The sequence below is a fragment of the Paralichthys olivaceus genome, chromosome 2, assembly GCF_024713975.1.
Source record: "Paralichthys olivaceus isolate ysfri-2021 chromosome 2, ASM2471397v2, whole genome shotgun sequence".
In the NCBI taxonomy this organism is placed as follows: Eukaryota; Metazoa; Chordata; class Actinopteri; order Pleuronectiformes; family Paralichthyidae; genus Paralichthys; species Paralichthys olivaceus.
This window is the reverse complement of record NC_091094.1, coordinates 18947145-18971548: the sequence shown is the minus strand read 5'-3', so window position 1 is coordinate 18971548 and position 24404 is coordinate 18947145. Positions and strand designations below refer to the sequence as shown.

General features: G+C 41.8%; 1 protein-coding gene across 2 annotated transcripts in view; it reads right to left on the bottom strand.

Moving 5' to 3' along the window:
• Positions 1 to 24404, bottom strand: part of plxna1b (plexin A1b) — a 179424-nt gene that overhangs the window by 75139 nt on the left and 79881 nt on the right. For both annotated transcript variants that reach the window (XM_020086726.2, XM_020086728.2), the window contains exons 4-8: positions 21383 to 21523; positions 7868 to 7968; positions 5161 to 5284; positions 3917 to 4070; positions 2782 to 2881 (exon numbers count right to left, since the gene is read on the bottom strand). In XM_020086726.2, coding sequence (XP_019942285.1) covers positions 2782 to 2881; positions 3917 to 4070; positions 5161 to 5284; positions 7868 to 7968; positions 21383 to 21523 — 620 coding nt within the window. The remainder of the gene's footprint in view (positions 1 to 2781; positions 2882 to 3916; positions 4071 to 5160; positions 5285 to 7867; positions 7969 to 21382; positions 21524 to 24404) is intronic.

The window sequence follows — 24404 nt, the reverse complement described above, 5'->3', positions numbered from 1 at the left end:
TCTTTTACGGCCTGACACAATAGGCTGTGATTTCCTTCTTTCACCTCAGTCAATTTAGAGTGCTAAATACAATCTGCTCTCCGACTGAGGTGCGTTTGACACTCCTGCACATTATGAGTTATTTACAGGCTACTGTTCACTTCATAGGAGTGGAGGTGAATAATTTAATGGTCCTCTAGAGAAGTCTATCCTATCATTACTGGATCCCTTTAAAATTTGAGGGGAGTTGATAAAACACCCAGAGGCTAGTATTCCTGCACATAATTGTACTAATGCATTTCTGAGTGTTTGGTTCAAAATAGTGCAATATGAATACACTTTTTACCGAGCAATAATTGGTGACTACATTTGGAAAATTTTGAAAATGTATTCTTTTAAATCTTTTCAACTACACTTATTTCCTCGGTTTTTCCTTGTATCCACACAATTTTACGCATACAACTCAGTGCCCACTTACTATATTATTCTAAATGCTCTTTTCTCCACGTTACACTAAGAGCACCCTTAATAACAAAAGAAAAGACCCAGTCGTACATTATCGAACCACATTATCCAAAAAGGTGCTTCACGCCTGAGGCGGACATTTAAACCCCATTTCACTGGCGGCCTATCCTCTTCTATCTAAAATAAATAGGAAGCTGTGGAATGAGAGAGGGTGTATGGATATATTTAATTAAGGAGCAATCATGGCTGTGGGTGATTTTTTATTTAAATCTCAGCAACCCCTAAACTGAAACAGTGGGAATTCTAATTAGATTAATACCACTATGCAAATTTATGGCATTTTTGAAAAGGCAAGGGCCACAACGTAATCAGCTAAGTAAATGAGCAGGAGGGGTGTGTGTTTTTTGGGGATCGGGGGTTGGACATTGGTGTGTATGAGCGTAAACTATTTAGAAACAGGATGGAGCAATTCCAATTTCTGGCACATTAATTTTCCTCAAAAAATTGGAGTTAGAATTACCTGTGTAATGCACACATAATTCATTCACAGCAGATAAATATTGTGTCTGCTACAAAAATGTGTTCCTGCAGGACAGTCGGCATCCTTCACCGTGTAAACGTCTGCAGTATTTAAGCCCATCAGAGGAAAATTAACAATGACCAAGCATTCTGGAAACCTTGCATGTGGTCGTGTGGGCCTGATGTCATTACGCCAACGACATTACCAGTCTGATCTCATCAGACGCCACACACTGACGCCCGGGGCACATCCAGTATGCGGGTCGAAGTGCCAGCTCGAAATAGGATTCTTATCTTTAGTATCTCTCTTCACCATCAGTCGCTGCCGAGGATGCAAAATGCCATATCTGTAACTTCATTAAACGTGTCCATTACATCACTCTGAGGCTGCATTAGATCAGCTCGGGAAGCGGATTTAATCAGCGTTCATTGCAGTAATATCTACAAATTGGGAACTATCTTGTCTGTCACTTCTCATACATTTTTTACCCCTGGTTTGTGAGATCATTGCTATATAAGAATCTTTTACATCATATTTAATACAAATATTAAAAGACAATGTCAAACATTTGTATCAAATTGGGTGTTTGCTTTTGTAACATGAAGAAATTTGTACTCACAGGATTTACATCTTAAACAAAATATACCCCAGACAGTCAAGTCAAAGGCACTGGGAGTTAGAGCAAACACCATGGGGTCCTTATGGGAGACGAATTAACCGTGAGTTGACATTGTAAACCACCACACCCTTAACCAGCTGAGCTAATCATCGTTGTTGTGGCAGGGGATTTGTGTACGAGGGCAGCAAGATGGGGGGAGTTGGGTTAAAGGTCACAGTAACGGATTAGGTGTTCAAGACATTCAGTGCTTCAATGAGATGTAAGTGACTGAGCAGGGAGAGGTGTGGCTGTGCATCTATATGTGTGTATGCATGTGTGTTTTGGGGCAATCCTCGAAGGAGGCTCATCTAACATCCAGAGGGAAGCCATGATGGAGCCCTGCGGTTCTCCAGGGGCTTCTGAGCCATCTGCTGCCCTGAGGCTAATACCCCAGCAGACGCTTCAGCCTCCCCTGGATCAGCCACGGATGGACAGGAGGGTGGGTATGGTATGGGGCAGGATGTAGGAATTGGAAGATTCTTTTACTGCGGCAGGGAGCATCAGGCTCCTGGTAGGACTGATCTAGGGGTGTGGCTGCATGGATAGAAGAGATTTTCAGCAGAAGGAGGATTAGGAGATGCAGTGAACTGCAATTGGGTAGAGAGCTGAGGGCATCTGGAGTGTGAAGGAGAGTAACTCAGAAAGCACAAGACTTAATTCACCATATTAAGGAATCACTGCTATTGTATAAATAAATACCACACAGAATATTGGAGAAATCAAAAAAGCTATGACAATGTGTTTTATTGAGTGGAGACGAGGCATAAATGAGGTTAAAATCTATGATAGGGAGGCATTATGGAAGCATGGCGTAATTAATTAATCATTGATGTATCATTAGTGTGTGTTGTGGGTTATGATAATAAGAGTAGAATTACCATCTGATATCCCAATCGTCATATACAGCATGTTCGATTTTTCACTCCAGTGATACCATAAGCCTCCTGTGGAAGTTTAAGGGGTGTGTGTGTGTGTGTGTGTGTGTGTGTGTGTGTGTGTGTGTGTGTGTGTGTGTGTGTGTGTGACAGTATCTTTTGTGGACAGTAACATGAGACAGTCCACGGTGAAACCGGACGGAGACTATCTGATCTCTTAAAAGATCAAGAAGAAAAAGACTAAAATAGGAAAAAAGCACATAAAAGTGATTATTGTAACTTACGACTGGTGGACGCTGCAGTTGTAGAAGACAAAGTCGACACTAGCGAACTTTTTGCCTGTCTCCTTGGATTTCAGATAGAGCTTCACCACCCGCTTGTCACCTGCACCAAAAATGACACATGAAAACACATTTAAAGTACTACTAGTTCAAGTAGTAAGTTTAAGAGAACAATAAAACCAATTAATTACTAAACTCATGCTTAATAACTCCATTTAATAACAGAATGAATGTGATAAATTGAGTGTTTATTAAAACAATTTATTCAATGACACGTCGTCACACTTGAAATTTGAATTCCTCTTGTGTGACCTCAACGGATAACACACACATGCACACACAAAGAAACAGTGTAGCTTAGCAACACACCCCTCATGTCACACCCACAGTGGGGTGGCATTAAAAATAGCAGCAGCAATCAATGTTTGGGTGCCAGAGTTGATGAGATCTGATAATGGGGCACATTGGCTTCAGTTGAAGAACTACTGAGATGTGGCTTTGAGGAAACTTAGCTCAAGTGACATATTTTCACTGCTTTGAGTGTCAATACCAAACAAGTTTTTATCTTCTCTGTAGTGTGATAGAGTTGGACATGAAACAGGCAAAGAAAAAAACGCAGATATTTTTAAATATAAGGATAAACCACATGGAAGTTGACGCTTTGAAAAGAAGTTAGAAGCATAACCAGAGTTGTTTAGATGGAAAGAGAGAAAGAAAATGAAACTGACAACAGTGCATAATGCATGATAATGGGAATTCAAAAACAGTTCTATCTCCAGTGGTTAAATGAAGACTGGTGTTTGCGGCTTTGAAAGGGAAAGTGCGAGCTTTATTGTTGCTGACACTTTATTCTGAATATAGATGCACTAAGCAAATCATCTGTTAACATTAAAATTCTGTTCTGGTCAATGCTCGACTTGAGACGTCTCCAGCTGTAATGCACAAAGGGTCTTTGTGCATTAGAGCTGGAGGAGTTTAGGAGAAGATATAGGAGGAGATATCAGCCCGTGTAGATTTTCAGTTTACAGTAGTCCATTACTGAATTCTTCCCATATCCCCGCCCTGCCTGCCCACTACCACCACCCAATGACCTCACTACCCCGATGACTTCATCATCCTTCACCCTTCCCGTCCCGACCTTTGTTCCTTGTGATCGGGATGACGTCCCGGACGGAGGGAGAGAGGCAGAAGATGTGTCCACCCTGGATCCGTCCCTCTGTCTCCACGTAGTCCTCAAAGGAGCAGTTGACCCCTGCTGACAGATCGGGCACGTTACGAGTCTGCAGGACCAGCTAGAGAGAGGGGGGAGAGCAAGAGAGACCGTCAGAGCAAGATCAATGGAAGGACATGGTGTACATGGATTGTTATAAGATATGACATGAGGGTTAATGGGTGTTCTGGGGTGGGGGGGGGTTGGGGAGTTATGTGTGACAGTAGGAGGAATAAAAGAGGGTGAACGTGTCAGTGAATGTGTGTGTGCGTCAGTCACTGCAGCAGCTATTACATCAAGGTTAATGTGAACAATGCTAATGTGCAGAAAGAAAGTGAGGCAAATTGTAATACCTCAAACCTACGTGGTTACATTGAGGAGCTGCTGACGGACTGAGATCTCTCATACACAAACACAAGCTTAGAGATTTTCATAATGAAGACAGAGAAAGGCAGTTTCCTAATTTGGAATACATTTAAAAGATTAACTTTTAGTGTAATAATCTGTTAATTTAACATCTACTGCAAACATAATGTAACAACACTGACACCAAACATTGTATACTACCAACAGCTACTGTGTCTGCTGCTGTTACCGTTTTCAGTAATTGTTTTCTCTATGATTGAACCAATTTTCTGATGGGGAGGTTTTAAACATTTAAATTGTTTTTAAAAAAACTGAAGACTCCTGGAGATTGTACTTTGAATTTTAATTGCTCCAATAACACTTAAAATTCATGGTCTTTTTGTGACCTTCTCCTTTTGTGCAGTTGCCCAATTAGATCAATAAGAAATACAGAAGTGAAGTTTCTTCTGTTTTGTTCACTCTGGCGGGAAATGGGATGAGAAGTGTGGTAGGTGTTTCTGAGGAATTTTAATACAAAAGTTTATTGCGATTCACTTGTGTACGTAGGTCCAGCACAGATTTATGTAGATGTACACTGTACATGTTGAAGACAGTGAAGACAGACCTGTGTCTCAAGCAGAGTATTTAAATAAAGTGGATACATGTTTCAGATAATGGTTTCGTGGAACAGGTCTAAACCCTTTCCACTAGATACTGTCCTTAAATCACAAAGGTTTTATACATATATGTTTTGTCCCTGTCTTTAGATTGGAAAGGTAATTTTAAATTTCAACTCCATATGGGGCAACAGACATACAACGTCATACCTGGACTTCAGACATGGTGACTGAAATGTTTCCAGGCTGAACACTGAGCTCCACACACTGCCTCTGGTCTGAGGCAAACCTCTGGGGCTCGCCTGCTCGTTCACAACGATCCTTGCGTGAACATCTACGGGAGCAGAAACAAAAGGAGGGGGAGAATAAACAGGACAGGGGGGAAAAGGGAATGATGAGAATGATAAGAATGATAAGAGAAGTCAGGAAAAGAAAAGAAGGAAAGAACACATGAGAGAGACAAGGGAAGAGGGGAGGAGGATATGAGCAACTGTTAAACTAATATGACAATCATATTAAGATGACAAACATGCACAGCCATCACACAAATGGGAGCAATAATAAAAGACAAATAGGCTGATAGCTTACCCCAACCATTACTGTATGCCTTTACATCATTACCTTATTGGCCCTGACATTTGTGCAAGAACCTATAAGCTATACGAACACACAGCCCCCCCCACTTATCTTTTCAGTTTAAAGCTCCACCCGATTCAAGTGCCTCAGGAGATATACAGACAATCATTAAAGTTCCCCTGAACCATAAAAATGATACAATTCCTACCAGCCATATATATCAGTGAGGTCAGCAATTTCCTCGCTCTTATTACAAGCCAACTGATCGTGCTAAAAATCAGTATACAGGCCCTTATTGTTTTGGTTTAACTATTAGATATTTATAATGCATTAGCTATCACTTCACCCTTGCGCTAACAACAACTGGTCCCAGTGGTGAGGGGAAAGTGCTGATGTGGCACTCTGCAAGGCCTAAACAATAAGAGGGAGGCAGGAAAAAATGCTAACTGCCTCCTCCACACAGCAGACGGCCAACCCCATTGTTTAGTTAGCCTTCACTCACGCTCAGCAACAAAAGCTGTCGCCAAACACTCCCCTGACACACACACGCAAAAAGTACACGCAAAGGTATGTACACATTTTCTCATTATGAACCTGTTTTCTTTCTCCTGCTTCTCTGGTGTGTGACTGCATGAATAAAGTGTGCTAATTTGCCTAGAAACACCTAGGTGTGTGTGTGTGTGTGTGTGTGTGTGTTTGTGTTTGTGTGAGTGTGTGTGTGTGTGTGTGTGTGTGTGTGTGTGTGTGTGTGTGTGTGTGTGTGTGTGTGAGTGTGTGTGTGCGTGTGTGTGCGTGTGTGCCTGTATTCCCCCCTCAATTCCACTGTTGATTGAAACCACCCTGGCTCTTAATAAGATGTGGCTAAAAGCACCAGAGGGCTGAAATGAGGCTTATAAATAATTTGCCGATTAATACTACTTGGCCATTTTGTCTGTGAGGGCCTCGACCAGATCTGGCAACATTATCAGGTAGGAAACGAGCGAGCTGCATTCCAGACACAAGGTCAAACTGTGCCCAAAAGGAAGGTTACCGCTGGTTCAAGTCCATCATGATTGTGTGTGTAATATTAAATATGAACATGCATTTGTGTCTCTATTGAAATGGAGAATCCAGGTGGCGTGTGTGTGTGTGCCTCGAGGAAAGACAGGTTGGCGATACGTTTTGTAAGTTTAATTAATGCAGAGCGAGATGGCATTATGCCAAATGCTCGAGGTGTTCCAAATGTGGTTTAACATCCTGTCACCTTTCAATAACATGTAACTGTTCTTGCACTTATTCTTGTATGCACACACACACACACACACACAGAGTCACACACAAAACCACACACACACCCTCAAGTAAAAGGAGAAAGGGAAAAAAGATTACAGACAGTGTTATATCACAACACTGGTGGGTGATAAGACTCTAAACATAACCACAAGTCTTCTGTTAAAAATTCAGCCTTAAAAATGTTTGTCTAAAAACCACTGACACACAAATACTGACACACAATAGGAAGTTGAATTCCATCAAGATAAATGGGAGTGTCAGTGATGCAGGCAGCCAAGCTGTGTTGTTATTTATGTGCTAATAACACGCTGAGCGGGATGACAGACTTACACAGGGTCAGTGTATCACTGGGAGCTTTATGTTGTAGAAGTATGAATCATAATTTGTGATTAATTACTATCTTTTAGAAGGTTTTTACTTAAGTGATTGCAAAGTCTTGAAAATAATTTCTGAGGTCAACACAGGTCACATTTGAAGTAGCAACTGGCAGTGTCTTTCAGCTGCCTTTAATGTTCACTTGGTTCTCTGTACCTGTCAGACTGTATCAACACTTTACAGTTAGAGGGAGTCATCTGCGCAAAAGGTGTGGAGGTTGATTTCTCTGTGGCTCAAACAACAGTATAGTATATCAACAAGCACATGTCAGTGTAGATCAGGAAAAAGGACACAAACGATAACTCCCCCTATTGACTGAAGAATTTTAAATAATAAGTAATATGGCCTTCATTTAGGAATATATGTTAAAAAGGAAAATACAGGAAATGTGCAAACCAGAATGAAAACTAAATGATCGAAAGAGAAAAAAGCCTGGAGGCCCTGATTTTTTTTTAGAGACAAATACCTTGAAAATAATCACTGCAAAATACAAATTCTATTTCAGGTGGATTTAAACCAGAGGTGTTGGATGAGCAGCTGTTCAGCATGATCCACTGACACATACACGAAACACTTCTTTCACAATTATCTACTATATAATGTAACAGGCTGCATGTGAAGGGCACCACCATGAAGTGTGTTAATGTGTGCATGAGTATGTGTGTGTGTGTGCATGAGTGTGTGTGGCACTTACACATTGTGGAGGACACACCATCCACAGTGAGGGTCTCTGGAGCCCAAACACTCCCCGCAAGTGGTGTACTGCTCGCAGCTCTCCACTGGAACTCTCACCACCTAGAGACAGAGAGGGAAACGAGTTGTAACATACATTCACCTGGATGGAGATGAGAATTTGACAACTTATCGGACCGATTTAATTTCATAATTGTGCTCAGCAAATAGTCCAAGTGTGCATTTGTGTGTGTGTGTTCTGCTGAGTGATTCTGGTCTAGCAGTGTGTGACAGCCTCCAGTCAGGCGTGCACAGGAGAGATCTCGCAATGCATGCTGGGAGACCTGACAGGTGGCCGTGGTAACAGTGTATTGTGATTGACAGGTGACCTCAAACACCAATGGGAGGCAGTTGAGCGGAAGGACAGATCCCAGTGTGTGTGTGCGTGTCCACTCGCATGTTTTGCTGAGGTTGTGTGGACATGTTTCTATTCAATACCACTGTTGTGAGGACATTTTTGCAGAAAACCTTGCACATGCGTATGTGTGTATGTATGTGTGTGTGTGTGTGTGTGTGTGTGTGTGTGTGTGTGTGTGGGTGTGTGTGTGTGTGTGTGTGTGTGTGTGTGTGTGAGTATGTAGCATTTGAGCTTGGTGATAGGCTACAGATGTTGCCTAAGAAACAAATGCTGAAGTTAGACCTCTAGTTTTAAGGTGACGACAAATGGATCACAACATGGCCCCGAAGGGTCTATAAGTGTGTTTATTTCAAGATATTCACAAGAATGTGTAAGTGTGTTACAGACAGATTGTTAGCATATGCACATATGCTAGTGTGCAGTAAAGAGGCCGCATGTGTTTGTGCCTCAGTGTGCGCACATGTGTTGGATGTGTCAGCGCCACATTCAACCTTTCTTCACCAACGGGCCCCAAGTTGATGAGTCATTTGATCCCTTTGATTTTGAGTGTGTGTGTGTGTGTGTGTGTGTGTGTGTGTGTGTGTGTGTGTGTGTGTGTGTGTGTGTGTGTGTTGGTTGATCAGTAAGTAACAGCGTTTAACAACCCTACCCTTGGGTAACACCATTGTAACACAGACACACCGACAGATTTAACCATGAGAACCCTGACCAAGTGGTATGTGGGGACTAAAGTGGTGTCGGGCCCAGTGGGGGCTGACTTCTTTATGATCTTGAGATGGGAGAGAACAGAGAGACAGATGTATGGAGGGATAAGAAAAAAATAAAAGCACATGGCAGACAGAGAGTGGAGGCCTGAGATAAGAGATAAAACTGGTTAGCTATAGAGGATGGAAACCAGGCGGACAAAGGAACTCAAAACTAAAATATTAAACTGGGGCTGGGAATCCTTGGTGAGCTTTAAGTGTAACATAGATATGAGACAGATATGACATGATGGAACTCGTTTCTGCCCAGAAATGTCTTGTATCAGACCGGCTTTGGTACTCTTTGACGGAACAATATTGCTACAGCAGGGGGCAGACAGACAAAAGCAATTGACGCTGTGAGCCACTAATCCCTTCTCTTCTCTACTCCCTTCTTTCCCCACTATACATTCAGTTATTTCCATTACGCCCTATGTTCCTTGCATGTATCTCTGCCCTAAAATCTTCCTGTAGAGATTTAACCTGAAACACTTACAGACTGAAACACGCCGTTACTCCACTAATAAAACTGCAGTACAGACCTCAGTGCTGTGGCTGGCTTTCTGCCCAGAGAGAGAAAGACAGATGGAATGATGCAAACGAGCAACAGTAAAGATTTGAGGGGGGAAGAGGGGGTGATGGTCATCTCCTGGAAGTAGTGCTGGATGGATGGATGGATATATAGAGTAAAATTGAGGTGTAATGGAAGACACACATCGAGAGAATTGGCCAGGACATTGTGCTGAGTAGATGGGATATGGTGGCAGACGGCAGCTATGTGTCATTGTCAGAACAAGTGTGAGTCTAGTTTTCAGCTGAAAGAAGGATGGAACATGGTACTGGTGTGTCCTCGCTAATAAAAGGATGAAGGAGGAGGAGAGGGAGTGTGAATGAATGAGCAGATAATGGTTAAAGAGTGGGGGGAAAGAAGCTGTGGATGTGTGATTGGAGAAAAAAGTCTTTACAGGATGTCTTTTATATAGTTGATGATTTAAGAGAAAAAATGAGAAAATGGAGAGATGAAGTAAGAATAGTCTGTTCCTCATATTATCGAGGACATCAACCAAATGCCCCTCTCCTCTCCATAAATCATTGTGATTGTGATTTAGGACAATGTTCCACATAAATCATACTAACACCGTGGATCCTCGGTGAGCTAGCATAACCTTATCACTGCCCTGTGTAATGATAGATACAGACTACATCACAGTTGTCCCTGGACCAGTAGCGAAGACAGTGTGGGCTGTACTGAGTGGAAGTGTTAGAGTGGTAGAGGGGGCCATGATGGTTGCTTTTCCCAGTGGGGCAATAAAATGCTTTACTAGTGCCAGGATTTTACTGGTATAACTGCATGTAGAGCCACAATATGTGTGTATGTAAGGAACACTGCATGCGTGTGTGAGTGCGTGTGCGTGCGCGCACACACACACACACACACACACACACACACACACACTCCCTCACTGTCTCCCTCTTTCTGTCTCTCTCAATGGCTCTTTTAATGAAAGCCAATTCCCGACAGTGCACCACATTACTCCTTTAAATGACCTTATAAACCAAGCCTGCCATCTCCCCTCTTGCCATCTCCTTATTTACAATAGCATCCACCGCTGTAACTCTCACCGTTGTAATTCTCCTTTCTCACTCTCTCTTCCTGTTGTCAATCCTCCACCCTGACCACGGCACAATGCCATGACATCTCCTTTCTACTATAAACTTTCCACCTTTCCTCTCCAATCTGTTTTTACAGAGCGCCATCACCTGCCTTTAAACGTCCAGCTAACAGGCTTTGAGACGGTCACCCCCCAAAACCCACAGGACCTGTAAAGCTTTCAGCGTGGCTTTTCATTGGCTGTTAAAATCTAAAGACATAAAAGGATTGGCCTTGTTGCGGCTCACTTTTTTTTAACAATCAAACACAGAGAGTCTACAGTAGAGGAAAAGAGGAGGGGGCGTAGCAGAGTCGACTCCCAGAAGAGAGGCTCTTCTCTGGGTTATACTGTCTGGGAGCCAAGAGAAAAATGTTATTTATAGATACATATCTGCTTGATACTCATAAATTAGTTATTCCTATGCCTCCCTGAACAACAACTTTACCACTGAACCTTTCGTGCTTCACACTTAACCTCATATGGCTTCAGTCCTGCAGTAAAGGAACCTAACAGAGGAGCTTGGTTTCACTGAGAAACGTTCAAGTGTCAAAGTGTATGATTCACCTGACATTTAAGAGTGTGCATACACAGTTAGCTTTTCGAGAATGTATTTACTTAAAATTCAGCACATGTTCTGTTGCAAGAAAAAAAATCCTCAAAAACTTGTTGCCCTTAGTGGTGGGTGGTCCATCTATGTTATAGTCATCACCAGTGTGGTAGTGAAGAAATGGATCATGCTATACATTAATTACCATAATAATGGTCGTGGTGAAGGCGCGTCAAAAGTAGCAACTTGAGACAAGACATGAGGGGAGTGTCTGAACCAGACGGTGTCACTCCAGGCATCATTTACTGCTGCTTCATCATGTATGGCAAGACAACTAAGAGACGAAAATATCACTAGACCCGACAGAGGATGAGGATGATCATCCTTCCATTGAATCATCACTGTAAACTGCCACTAACCACACCTCCATTCATTTAATAACCTCAGATTATCTTTCATCTTCTTGTGGTTTAATATGTGCTGGGAAAAAAATCAATATCTACCTTTACAGTCACTAAATACCACAGGAAAACGGAGTGTAGAAATAAAGACAGATACATCAGATAGGATATAATTGTGGCTACAAAAAATATGTGTTGTCTGTTGCTACTGTGCAATGATAGTTCTACACACCCCCAGCAGCTTTTCCAGCTAACCCTCGGGCATCATGCACGATGGCTCTCAACAGGGTGTATATGTAAGAGAGGGTTCTTCCAGTGCTGTAATACCTGCTGAGGGGGGCAGTGGGGGTGTTTGTATCAAAGACTAGGTTAGCATGTGTGCATTGACTGGATTGTAAGGGGCTTAGGACATCAATGACTGGCTAGGAGCTCGATGTGTTGACTGACTGGAGATAAGAAGGAAAGCAAACACCACTTGCAGAGTTTGGCACTGAATAGGACGAAGAGGTGCCGAAGGATGGCTAAAGAGCGAGAGAGAGAGAGCGAGGGGGTAAAGGTTATGCAGTGGGAGAAATGAAAAGTGAAAAACAGCATTTTCTTCACTGTGTTCCATCCAAAAATGATCTGCTGTCACACCAAATTTGCTGAATAATGGCAAAATACTAGATTGCTGCTGCACTGCAGAGATGTTTATGGACAGGTGTGGCCATTGTGGTCAACTCAAATTGTTAGCTGCAGACCTGCTTCAGTGATTCAGGCCTTTGTGTGTCACGGTGGCAGAAAATAATGCCCCCAGTGAAAGCTGTAATCTCTTGTTTTCTCCCTCAAAACTCACTCCCTGCTGCACTTAATGTGCCCACTACCCTTCCTACCTCCTCCACTATATTTATCTCTCTCATATTTTGTTGTTTCTTCCTCCCGATCAGCTCTCCTGCTTTATCAACACTTTAATTTATATTCTTATCTTCTTTCTCCTGCACCAGGCTCAGTTATTCACTCCTCTGTTTTCACTTTTCTGAAATACTACTTTCATCTCTCCCTCTATACTCCATCCCTGTGAAAAAGCAGTGGATCACACAACTTATTTGTCATTTATGTGTGCTCATATTGTGAGTTTGAGGCCAATAAAGATGACAACTCCAATTTCCATCTTCTAGAAAACTGCTATGAAAAGAACATATACAGTATTAAGATGATCCAGGAGCTGTAGGAGTGTTTTTAAAGTGTATGGGAATTCAAGTACCTTCAAACTAATGTGAACACTTTGAATTAGGTTTTGAAAAGTCTTCAATAAATCTTTACATATGCATGAAAATGCCCTGGGGATCTTGATAATCTTGACAGTAAGCTATTTTGCTTAATGTCTAAACAGTCTATTTCTATACTTACTATGTACTAGAAAAATGAAAGAAAGAAAGAAAATAAAAAAATTGGATGAGCACAGTAGCTCTGAAATAAGAACTATAGTAAATCAACAGTGAGGAAGGGCTACACAAACACATTAAATGAAAAGCCAGAATGAGTGAAACTAAAAACATGGAGACCCATCACTCTTCATTACTATCCTCATCACATGGACTTTCCTATTACCTCTTCCAAAAAGAGCAATAGGTCAATGCACTCTCATTCTTTGTGTAGCCATTTGTCCATAATACTCCGTCATGTGAGGGAGAGTCTGATAGAAAGAACAAAATGGAATGAGAGAGTAAAAGAGGAAAACTAAGACAGAGACAAAGGATGAGTCCGAGATTGAAAAACCACAGAAAACGAAGAATTGGACCACGGGCTCTACAGAAACAGCAGAGGGAGAGAAAGAGGTAAATGTGAGCGGCTAAGGTAGAGAGGCCTAGGGGTCTTCTAATTAAGTGAGGATGGGAGAGGCCGGCTGCCTGGTAAATGACTCTGTCACTTTAGTAAATGGACTTGGTGAGGAGTGAGGAACCACACAGCTGGCATTTCCATTAGTGCTGCCAGGCGACCACCATATATACAGACAGAGAGAAACAGAAGAGGAGTTGCTTTGTGGAAGTAAAGTCCTTATAGGAAAGTCTCGTCACTTGGCAGCCATCTTGGCAACACCCCTGGGCAGTTAACATGAGGCTCCTATCTAAATCAGTGAGATTCATAACTGTGCTGCTTATGGTAACAAAACATAAGACCTGCATGTATAGTTATAGTTAGCATAATAAGTTTGGCGACTTTTCTCAAAATAAGGTTTACAATGCTGTTTTCACCAAAGGATATGCTACAACTACACCTGACCATGGCTTTCATTAATGCAGCATGATTGGCTTGTATTTCTTATTCAGCTCTTGTTGAGGTCATGCGTCAGGTGTAATTATGGATGTGGAAGCAGGCAAAAAACATAGAAGAATAAATAGAATTTGTCTGATTGACTTTGAGGTTATATGCATGCTGTCATTCAAAATTACTGCCAACAAGTCAAGGAGCTTTTGTAATAACACAATGACAACATTTTAAAGTAGAGAACATTGGTGGAAAGTATTTTTGATAAAGTGATGCCAAGAATGAACCACATGGAAGAAGCCTTTAAACATATGATTTGTCAATCCTATGTTTGGAAATGGTTATGTGCCCCATATATACAAAAAATAACAAATATTTGCCTGTTTAACTTTATCGCATTTGCTTGTTTTCATCATGCACTGATTCTGTTTCAGTTTTATACAGCTGCTTGGACTAAACTAGGAATTTCATAGAGTCACCTTCTGGGAACTTGTGTTGGCCATTTAACAATTACAATTAATTAAAAGATTAACTCAGAAAAATGTTAAAGTAATTAAAAGAAAATGATCATTAGTTACAACCCTGCCTATTATTGAACAGATGTCTTTCCAGTTGTGTTAAATAATATCATTCTTTTTGTAATTTCTAGCACTGAACCTGCTATTTCGCTTTTCAGCTTAGCTCTTCCCAGTTTGATACTTTATAACTGGGTCTGATGAGGCCTGCTGTGCATGAGTTGAAAAGAAGTTTGACTCCAAATCAAAACAATTCCCTGTGCTGTCACGCATGAGTGACACTTCACTATTCTACCCAGAGTGGCTTGTGGTTAAGGAACGGAACTGAACACAGTGACGTGCCCCTAGGAGGCACTCTCTGGGCCATGCCAGCTTTTGATTGGCCTCAATCCATGACGATCAGTCAGAGACACATCGTTCTGCCCCAATCACTGTCAAGTAACAGGAGGACCGATCGTAGGCCGATTGATAGTGATTGAGAACAGGGGGGGGTGTAGAGAGAGAGACACCATTAACCTCTCTATCCATCTCAGCCTCTTTTCTAACCCTATCGGTCTGCTCTATCACGCTATCCTGTGGGATGAAAAGATGGCGCACTAAAACAGAGAGAGATGAGAGAAAGACAACGCTATCTCATGACTAGACCTCCATTAGACTGATAGCATCACACTGAAGACAAGTGTCTGAGCCCACTTTTCTGATGGGGCCCACAAACACTCAATCAAGCACACATTTCTTTTTCTTTACAATTCCCTAACTTGATTACTACAGCCTGAGGGGATGTCATAAGAGAGAAAATAAATATAATGGGGGTCACGGAAACTACAATGTAGAAACATCTCTTTTTCTTGATTTTGTATCAAATCATTTTTTGACATTTACTGGAATAATCTTTACATTTAATAATTTTCCAAATGATTGCTAATATGAAATCAACCACACAAAAGTGTGAATGAATAAATGTATACTTGGGGGTGTAAATTCTGGTTGTTGTTCTCTATTTTTCCAAGATACCACTCCATCCTACGAGCCTGATGAGAGATCAAAGAAATGTGGACACATATATGCATGCACTGCCCTTTGCTGAGAAAGGTTCTATAATGGTTTGAACTTTGGTAATTGAGTGCCATATATGAACACTGCACCCCCCACTCGTCACAGTGCTCTCATCTCCGTCTCAGGTCTATTAACATTTACATTACAATGACCACATGTTGGTGTGTGTGTGTGTGTGAGAGTGCATGTAGTACATACGAGAGTATTCATTCAAGCTTCAACCTTCAAATCAGTGAGAGGAAAATATGAAGCTGGATACTCATAAATGTAAATCAGTAGGTCAGATGATTGGTGGCCTTTGTGCATGAACAAAGGCTAAAAAAATAAATAATAAATGGTAAAAGGTAAAAAAAAAAAAATATGTTTAAGTCTTTCAATGCCCAATGCCCTCAAATTCAAGGACCAATCATGGCGGAGCTTGAGAATGTAAGCTTTATTTTAAACATCTTCAACAACCCATTGCCATTTCTGCCAATTTTCAAAACAGTTCAATGCCTTGATTTTTCCCATAAGCAAGAAGTTTCAAACATTTCGGGGACCCATGGGAAGCCTGTGTCAGAGCAAATGTTTTCTACACACGCGCTCTGAATGATGAAACAAAGCGTCAGCCATTAGCTGACGTTTCAGTGCTGCATTATGCGCTTGTTAACTTTGGGAGATCCTCAGTCGAACACAGTTTGATAAATTGTGGAAAATTAATCTTTGAGCTACTTAGAACTGACTGATTAGCTGTATCTAGTTCACTAAAATGTCAGACTTGATGGATACAACCAGCTGCTTGTTATGTGTGTTGATGTCAGTCTCTGCTAATGTGTTTGCTAATGAGATTGGCAGTGAACCAGTAATATGTGAATGTAAACAGATCGACACACACACGCATGCACACTCACACACAGACACACACACACACGCAAACACACACACGCAAACACACACACACAGAACAGAGAGGATTGATGTCAGACAAACCCCTATGGGTAGGATATTACTTGATGAGGCCTTGCTGAGGCGAAAACACAATGCAGACCATTGTGCGTTATTGTAGAGACTCAAACCAAAACAGTTTGTGAATGGCACACAAACTTGTGTTGATGCATGTGCATGAATACGGATTCCTTGGAGGAATGTGAGTTGTGGTGAAATGTGGAAGGGGAAATCTCTTTCAGATGCAGAATGAACATTCACACAATGGTGTTAGCTCACACACACTTTCTCTCTCCATCACACACACACACGTGCGTGCACACCGACACACACACACACACACACACACACACACACACACACACACACACACACACACACACACAAATACATGTTTGAATGCTGAAATGTGTTTACAAATGCAGAGTCCGACAAAGACATGCAGATGTGGTTGAATCAACACACATACACTAACCATTACAAAATCCAATTGAGCCATACATGCTTTTATATACACACACGTGCACTCACACACAGAAGCATCCTTCACTCTTGAACAAAGGCTGTCTCATGCATATATATCATACAGAATTTCCCTCCACTGTATCAAGCCATCCCAGTCCTTCTGTTTCCAGGACGATCAGACTCCCTCCAAACGCAGTCCCCCTTCCCACACTAGAGATGAATATTCATGCTTTCAGCAATTAGCCAGTGCTGCACACCACACCAATATCATATGCATGGCTGCCATCAAAGACATAAGATGTGCGTGTCTCCGTGTGTATGACACTGAGGCTGAACATGAGTACAAAGCAAGCAAAGACGGCAGCTGTGGCATCAATTCAGCATTCCATCTTTTTGGCCGTACAAGAAAAGAAGAAATGATTTGATGATGCCAAGTGTCTTGACTGAGCCAGGACGCCATGAGAGGATTTCCCCCCAGACAGTTTTTGCACAACAGAGAAATGAATAAAAAGTCGTGTTCAGTCAAAGACTGACATTGTCAAAAAGTGAGTCACAAGAGTAACAATGCTTCTGTGAGGCTTTTCATATTTTTGTGAAAAACAAAAAAACATTAGCGCACTGGCAGCACCTCATTTAGTTCTCCTTCTGAATGTGTGTTTTCTCAGGACTTGGGGTCTGAATTAACCTTTTTATTTCTATTTATTTACTTTTAATCCAGTTCCGATCTTACAGATTATAATCATTATATAAGGTTGATTTTTTTGCTTTTAGTACCTTGTAACAAGATTTTGAAAGGTGCTACATAAACTAAGTTTATTATTTATTATCATTAGTGTTAAATTTGTGAGCTAACATTATGACTATGTGTGTTAATAAGGACATTAAACAGTAACTGTGACTATATCGACACAAAGTATCATTTACGAAAAACATTTATTATAAACCTGACAAAACTCTTAATTTAAAAGAAATTTTAAAAAGTCATGTTTTGTTATTGTGTCAACACTATAGGGGAATATGTGTATGTGAACAGCCTGGCAGTGAATGAATGGAGCCTTATCAATAAGGTCAGTATTTCTAAATGGCAGGTGATGCAGATCTTTACCTGATGCAGACATCGATGTTTCCTTAAATAAAAGTCAAATATCCAGCAACATGTAACATCAAACACACAGTTATGGGCACAACTGCAGTAAAAAATAAACTCAATTTGCCAGTAACAACACACTCTCATTGAACACACACATGCCTGAAACACACAAACGCAGCAGGCCATCCTCTCCTGCTGTCATATCCTCCATTGATAATAATGACAGTGATGAATATAGCTGGAACAGAGCGAGTCATAAATCACTGGGCCTCGCCCCTAACTCTGACTCACAGCTTGGGCCTTTGCGTGTGTGTGTGTGCGTAGGGGTAGAAGCGAGGACGTGTCATGGGCGACGCATCAATGGATATGTCCAGTGACACCTTAATGTGCTTGGCTTGTCAGAGGAACCCCCGCAGGCAACTAGCCCTGCGCACACGCACACACACACACAAAACCAGTACGCTTGCATGAGGAATGCAACCATGTTGTTTTTTCCGATTTACTCGCAATACATATAGGCATGCTCTCACCTTCAGGTCGATGTGTGTGTGTGTGTGTGTGTGTGTGTGTGTGTGTGTGTGTGTGTGTGTGTGTGTGTGTGTGTGTGTGCGTGTGTGTGTGCGTGTATGTGTGTGTGTGTGTGTGTGTTAGGTACTGTACCATCCTCATAAAACTCTAAACCAGCCACCTGCCATCTTCCATCAATAACTCAGTCTTCCCTCCATCTATCCATCCCTCCCTCAATTCCTCAATTTTCTACCTTGGCCTCTGTTGACAAAGAGTGTGAGTGTGTATGGTGGAGAGAAAGACAGAGAGAGTGGGGGGTGCAGCAATAATGGGGAGATCATTAAGACATGGGAATGGGATCAGTAGAAGGCAGTTGAGAGGGGAGGACTCAATTTGGGCTTAGATGAAAACATGGGAGTGTGTATGTGCATGTGTGTGGCAGCCAATGCCCGGATTTATAGAAGCAGGGATGGGGGGGCGCAGCAATATAGATGGAGGACAGAGGATAAAGATGAGGGTAGGATGGGGAGCGAGAGAAGGGAATGGCCCCCTCTATTCATTAGTGCTGGAAAGGGGGTTTAGCTATGAGGTCTTGCAACCGCAGCCCCCCCATTCTGCTTAACCCAATCCTGCTAACCATTAATGGGGATCAAACAGAAATGAAGGTGTATGTGTGTGTGTGTGTGTGTGTGTGGAGTTCTGTAGAAAAGGGCATGATGTGAGGTGGGTGGAGACAGGCCGTCCTTGGGTGTAAAAGGGGGAATGTCCGATGTTCTTGTCTTGTACTTGTGTATAGAATTAAAACTGTGTGTGTGTGTGTGTGTGTGTGTGTGTGTGTGTGTGTGTGTGTGTGTGTGTGTCCCTCATGCCCTTAGCTGCTCTTACTGCCAAGATAAAGTGGAGCAGGCCACCAAGCCACAAAGACACGCTAACACTAAGCTGTGTCACCACATATTATATGAAACCTATTTAAAGGTCTCATCATCAAAGTTCAACAACAAATGTCCATTATTTATCTTTGTGTTGCTAACAAACACATGACTCAGTTATCTCACTGACCCTTAGGTGTGCATCTGTATGTGTTTATCCAAATCGCAAACCCTGATATGAATATTCCACATCATCCTCACACTAAAAGCAATGTCTGTGTAACTCAACTTAACATCTTAACATGTAGCAGTCTGAACGATTCACAAATGGAAACGTCAACACAAGGCAAGTAATGCATGCATTAGCAGCTAATACTAATTCTGTAGATGCTCAACTCCTGTCAATTTCCCTTCTGACCTAATAGGCAAAAAACTGTTCATTATTTATGGTTTGGTCGATGACATAACTTGAAATTTAAAAATGAGAAATAATTGATTTCTATCAGTCACATTTGAGCTGAATCATTACAAATCAGATATTTTCTGTATCTGATCATGGACTGTGTATGTAGACATGAATCCACTCAACTGAGATGGAGAGAAACTTTTACTTTTACTTTTTCCCATGCAGCCCAGAACATTTCTTCAGCAGCACATAGTCCTGGATATCGTACCCCAGTACGTCTCAGGTAACACATTAAGGATGAAAACTGACACTAACACTTTTAGGCAGAGCTCTTGTTCGGTGACATAAACAGGACTGGACTGAGAACTCGTGTTTTTGTTGGATGGTGCTGATATTCAGGCATATGAAACCTGTTTTTAAATATATTAAACACTACCCTATTATAAGTACCACAGTAGACACTATTTTATTTGGATATGATAGATTAGCTTTAATTACTGCAGCTTCAGTCATTAACCACTGGCCTTTAGCAAAAAAAAAAAAGAATAATTCTGTGGACATGCTCTTTTTTTCTTTCTAAATCAGGCTACAAAATCTGTCCTCAGATACCTTTCACTAAACAGACACAAACACTGTATGTCACCGTTTTTAATCAGACAGGCTTTTCCCAAAGCCCATTTTAGATATATTAAATACAGACATATTCACATCATGTACAGCCCTACTTTCCTTTTTCTTCCCTCCCTCCATCTCTGCTTCCTTCACTCACCACACTAATGAGACAGAAAAACGAGAGGAGCAGCTGGGCCTGGGGAGCAACAGAGATGCGACACGTTCTCCCCCACCCCCTCCCCTACCCGTCTCCTTGTCTCATCAAAGTAGACACAGCTCTCGCCAGCGGTGGGGCTAGTGATGACCACAGGCGCACGCTCACACATACACACACGTACTTCTATCCATGTGAGGACACTCACTGGCATTCCCTAGCCCCTTACCCTAACCTTAACCATCACAACTAATTGCGTAACCCCCACCTAATCCTAACCTGAACCTTAAAACCACAGCTTAACCCTTAAAGGTCTTAATGTCAATGTGGTCCTCACACAGGTAGAAGTACAGTACAACAACACACATGCAAACACAACGTGTGACTTATAACAGTCCCTGTGTAATTACATTCAGAGCAGATGAGTTGTGTTGTGATTGTTCGGTGGGTAGGAGGGTTAAGAAATGCAGCAACTCACGTCTAATTGGGGCGAGGTCTGCTCTGGAGAGTTGGTACTAGACTGCTGTGGAGAAAATGATGATGCAACCGCACTACACAGCACACTGGCTGTGTGTGTGTGTGTGTGTGTGTGTGTGTGTGTGTGTGTGTGTGTGTGTGTGTGTGTGTGTGTGTGCCTAGGCTTGTGGGTACACCCAAATAGAATATGTAACTGGAGCCATGTGTGTTAATGAGGCATTGTTAGCCCAGTGCAGTCACCTGTGGTGCATTAAGGAATGCTGCTGGATATGGAGGCTAATGATAGCGACACAGAGAACATATCCCAATCATTACAGCACACACACTGTGTATGTGTTTGCCGCATGTAGGAAGTTTGATTGCATGCTGTCATTTTGCGCCTGCATCAGAGCTTGAGAGTGAATGTGTTTGATCATTTGTTCATCTTTCCGAGAACCTCCATCAGTGAACTCACCTGTTTGTCAGTCAGAGTGTAGATGTGCTGCTGGTCCGGGCTGAACAGCATGTCTCTCCGCAAGGGGCTTCCTCCCTCACTTACAGTCACCTTCTCATACAGCACTGCTGGACGGTTGGGACTCACAGAATTCACCAGGATCTACAGGGAAACACAGGAAATCGTGTTTAGAAAAACACAGAAAAGTTCATAACTTGTTTATTAGTACAGTTTAAAATGTTAATAAATACATATAGAAAAAATATTCCCCACCAACAACTCTTAATGAGCCATTCATGCTTCACAGTAAAAGCTTTCAGAATCTTTTAAAAGAAATATATAAGCTAGAAGACAAAGCAAGGAGGGCTTTAACTTTGAAGCAGCTGCAGGCAGTAGTGTTTAAGCTCTGAATAATAACTCCTTCCTTTATGACAGTCATGATATAGTGTTAAACAAAGCTGAAAATAAGGCAGTTACTTTTGTAGTATATCTAGCACCATTCGTTCATTTCCTCTATTTTCAGCAAGTATAAACACAAAGAGACAATGAAACACTGATATATTGATCTTTTTGTTTTCTCCCATCTCAGATCCCTCTTGCAATATCCAAACAAAAACGTATCCCAGATTTCATATTTTCCCCCAAAATCCAAGTTAAACCACACTGTAGTCTCCATGTATGTGTCCCCCAGCAGGAAATAGGCTGCACTGACTTCAGCTCTAACAAGTGGTTGTTATTATTATAGTGGTAGGCGGAGTGGAATTATAAAAAAATAATTCTGAAAAGGGTTGTAAGTGTGTGCTGTACAGAGCCAAGTAAACACCTTAATTGAACGGCTGTGTTAATAGCAGTATTGAATTCAGTATTATTATTAATGTGAACATGATTACAGTAGGTAGGTGTATAAAAAGGAACATTATTGACTGGATGATTGGTGTTATTGCACGTGTAGAAAAGACAGCTCTATTCTGCACCTGGGAGGAATTAATGAAAACAACTTAACTGAAATAAATAAAAAAAGCAATGTATATGAAAATATTGACGTCCTGTATAAAGCCCAGAAAGATTCAGAGGGAGCCACTTTCCTTCAGTTTTTAAGGGAAACTTAATACCTGATATACATGAAGATGAATACCACTGTTATCTCGAAGTGAGAGTGAGCAGGTGCTCAAAAGTGTATTTGTGAGCTTTGGTGAACAATTTACCCAGATATGGTAAGCAATGGTTCAGGTGTAAGATAGGAGATTGTTCTGGCTGGGATGGCTATGAGCCAAATTCATCTTGGCGGCAAATGAAAAGCACAGACCGACGGCAGGGGGTGAAGGAGAGGGGTTGGGGGTATCAGTTCTCCATTTCTGGTCTTTGTCGACTGTCGCTATCAGCCCACAGTGACAAGGAGGGGACAGCAGGCAATGACTAGCTGGACACGCACACACGCACGCACACACGCACGCACGCACACACGCCAATAAAATCACACAAACAGGATCACACCCATAAAGATGAGAAATGATATAATGAAAACACATGAGTGGATGCCAGTGTGTGTGTGTGTACCACAGTGTGACAGAGAGGTGAGAGAGAGAGAGAGAGAGAGAGAGAGAGAGAGAGAGAGAGAGAGAGAGAGAGAGAGAGAGAGAGAGAGAGCACTCATAAGGTTGTGATGAAGCACTGAAGATGAGAGGAAATATGGATGTTATTACCTGGATAATGGGCTTGTAAACAAAGGATACATTTCATTCATGGATGGCTCGCATCCAGACAACAATACACGCACGCCTGCCCGCGCAGGTACGCACACACCCACGCACGCGCGCACACACACAGACAGACACACACTGACAGACAGACAGACACATGCCTTACAGACAGTACAGACAAATGGAATAAGAAACAATGCTATCTGACATGCACAGAGGAGAAAGAATAGATTTGTTCTGTGGGTTCCTGGCATCATTTTCTCTCTCAACCTATAAAAAGATAAACAACAAAAAAAGGGGTATTTTTGTTGGCCGTCACATCTATCTCTGGACCAGATACCCCAGTTCAGTTCACTGGATAATGACCAGTTCCCACCTAGACCTCGACAGGTTTTATACACACAACAAAGAATAAAAGCCCTTCTGTCTGTTTTCCTATCTTCTATTTGTATCCATTTGTTTGTGTATCTGTGCATCTTCCAGTCTGCTTAATCCCAAACGTACACACAACTCTCTCACATCGTCTAGGACTGATTCCAATGTCACTTCAGGAGCACAACCACTAAATCAGCAACACCGCTTCTCTCATCTCTTTGTTTCCTTTTATACCTTTGTTTCACTCAAACTTTCACCCTCAGTCTGAGAACGCAGTTCATATGCAGTGCTAACATTTGAGAGAAAAAATGAGCAGGGAGAGTGAAAGAGGTGAGAAAGAGAGAAAAGAGTGGGCAAGAGAGAGAGAGAGAGAGAGAAAGAAAGAGAGAGAGAGTGTAGTGATGTGTGAAAACGATCGGTAATAAATCGTCTCAAATCGATTCATTCCACAGATGCTGCAGCCAAGACTGGATGGGGAATATGGAAACCAGAGGGTGAACAAAGGGCAAAGGCATATATCACAGAACAGATGAATGGATGGATGAAATACATAAGCAAAGTTTGTCTAATTGAATCAAACTGAGTGTCTGGACATTGGGATGGGGTTTGGGGGCTGTTACAGCTTCTATCATAGGAGCTTGATGTGTGAAAATATGAGTGTACAACCAAGTGTGTGTGTGTGTGTGCGTGCATGTGCTTACATGTGTGTGAGTTATCACATTCTACAAACATCTTTCGTGCTGTAACATGCGGGAATCTGAATTTTCACACACTTATGTATATAGCTTTACAGGTTTATGTTAATGTGAGTATAGTTGCACAGCTCTCTGTGTAAATATCCGTCTGTGTGTATGAAATCAACCCAATAGTCAGTGGTGGTGCTTCTGTCTTCTTTGTATAACTCAACCTTCAGCAAAGTGCTTGATGGATGGATGCACAGAGTGATGATGGTCAACATGTATTATACA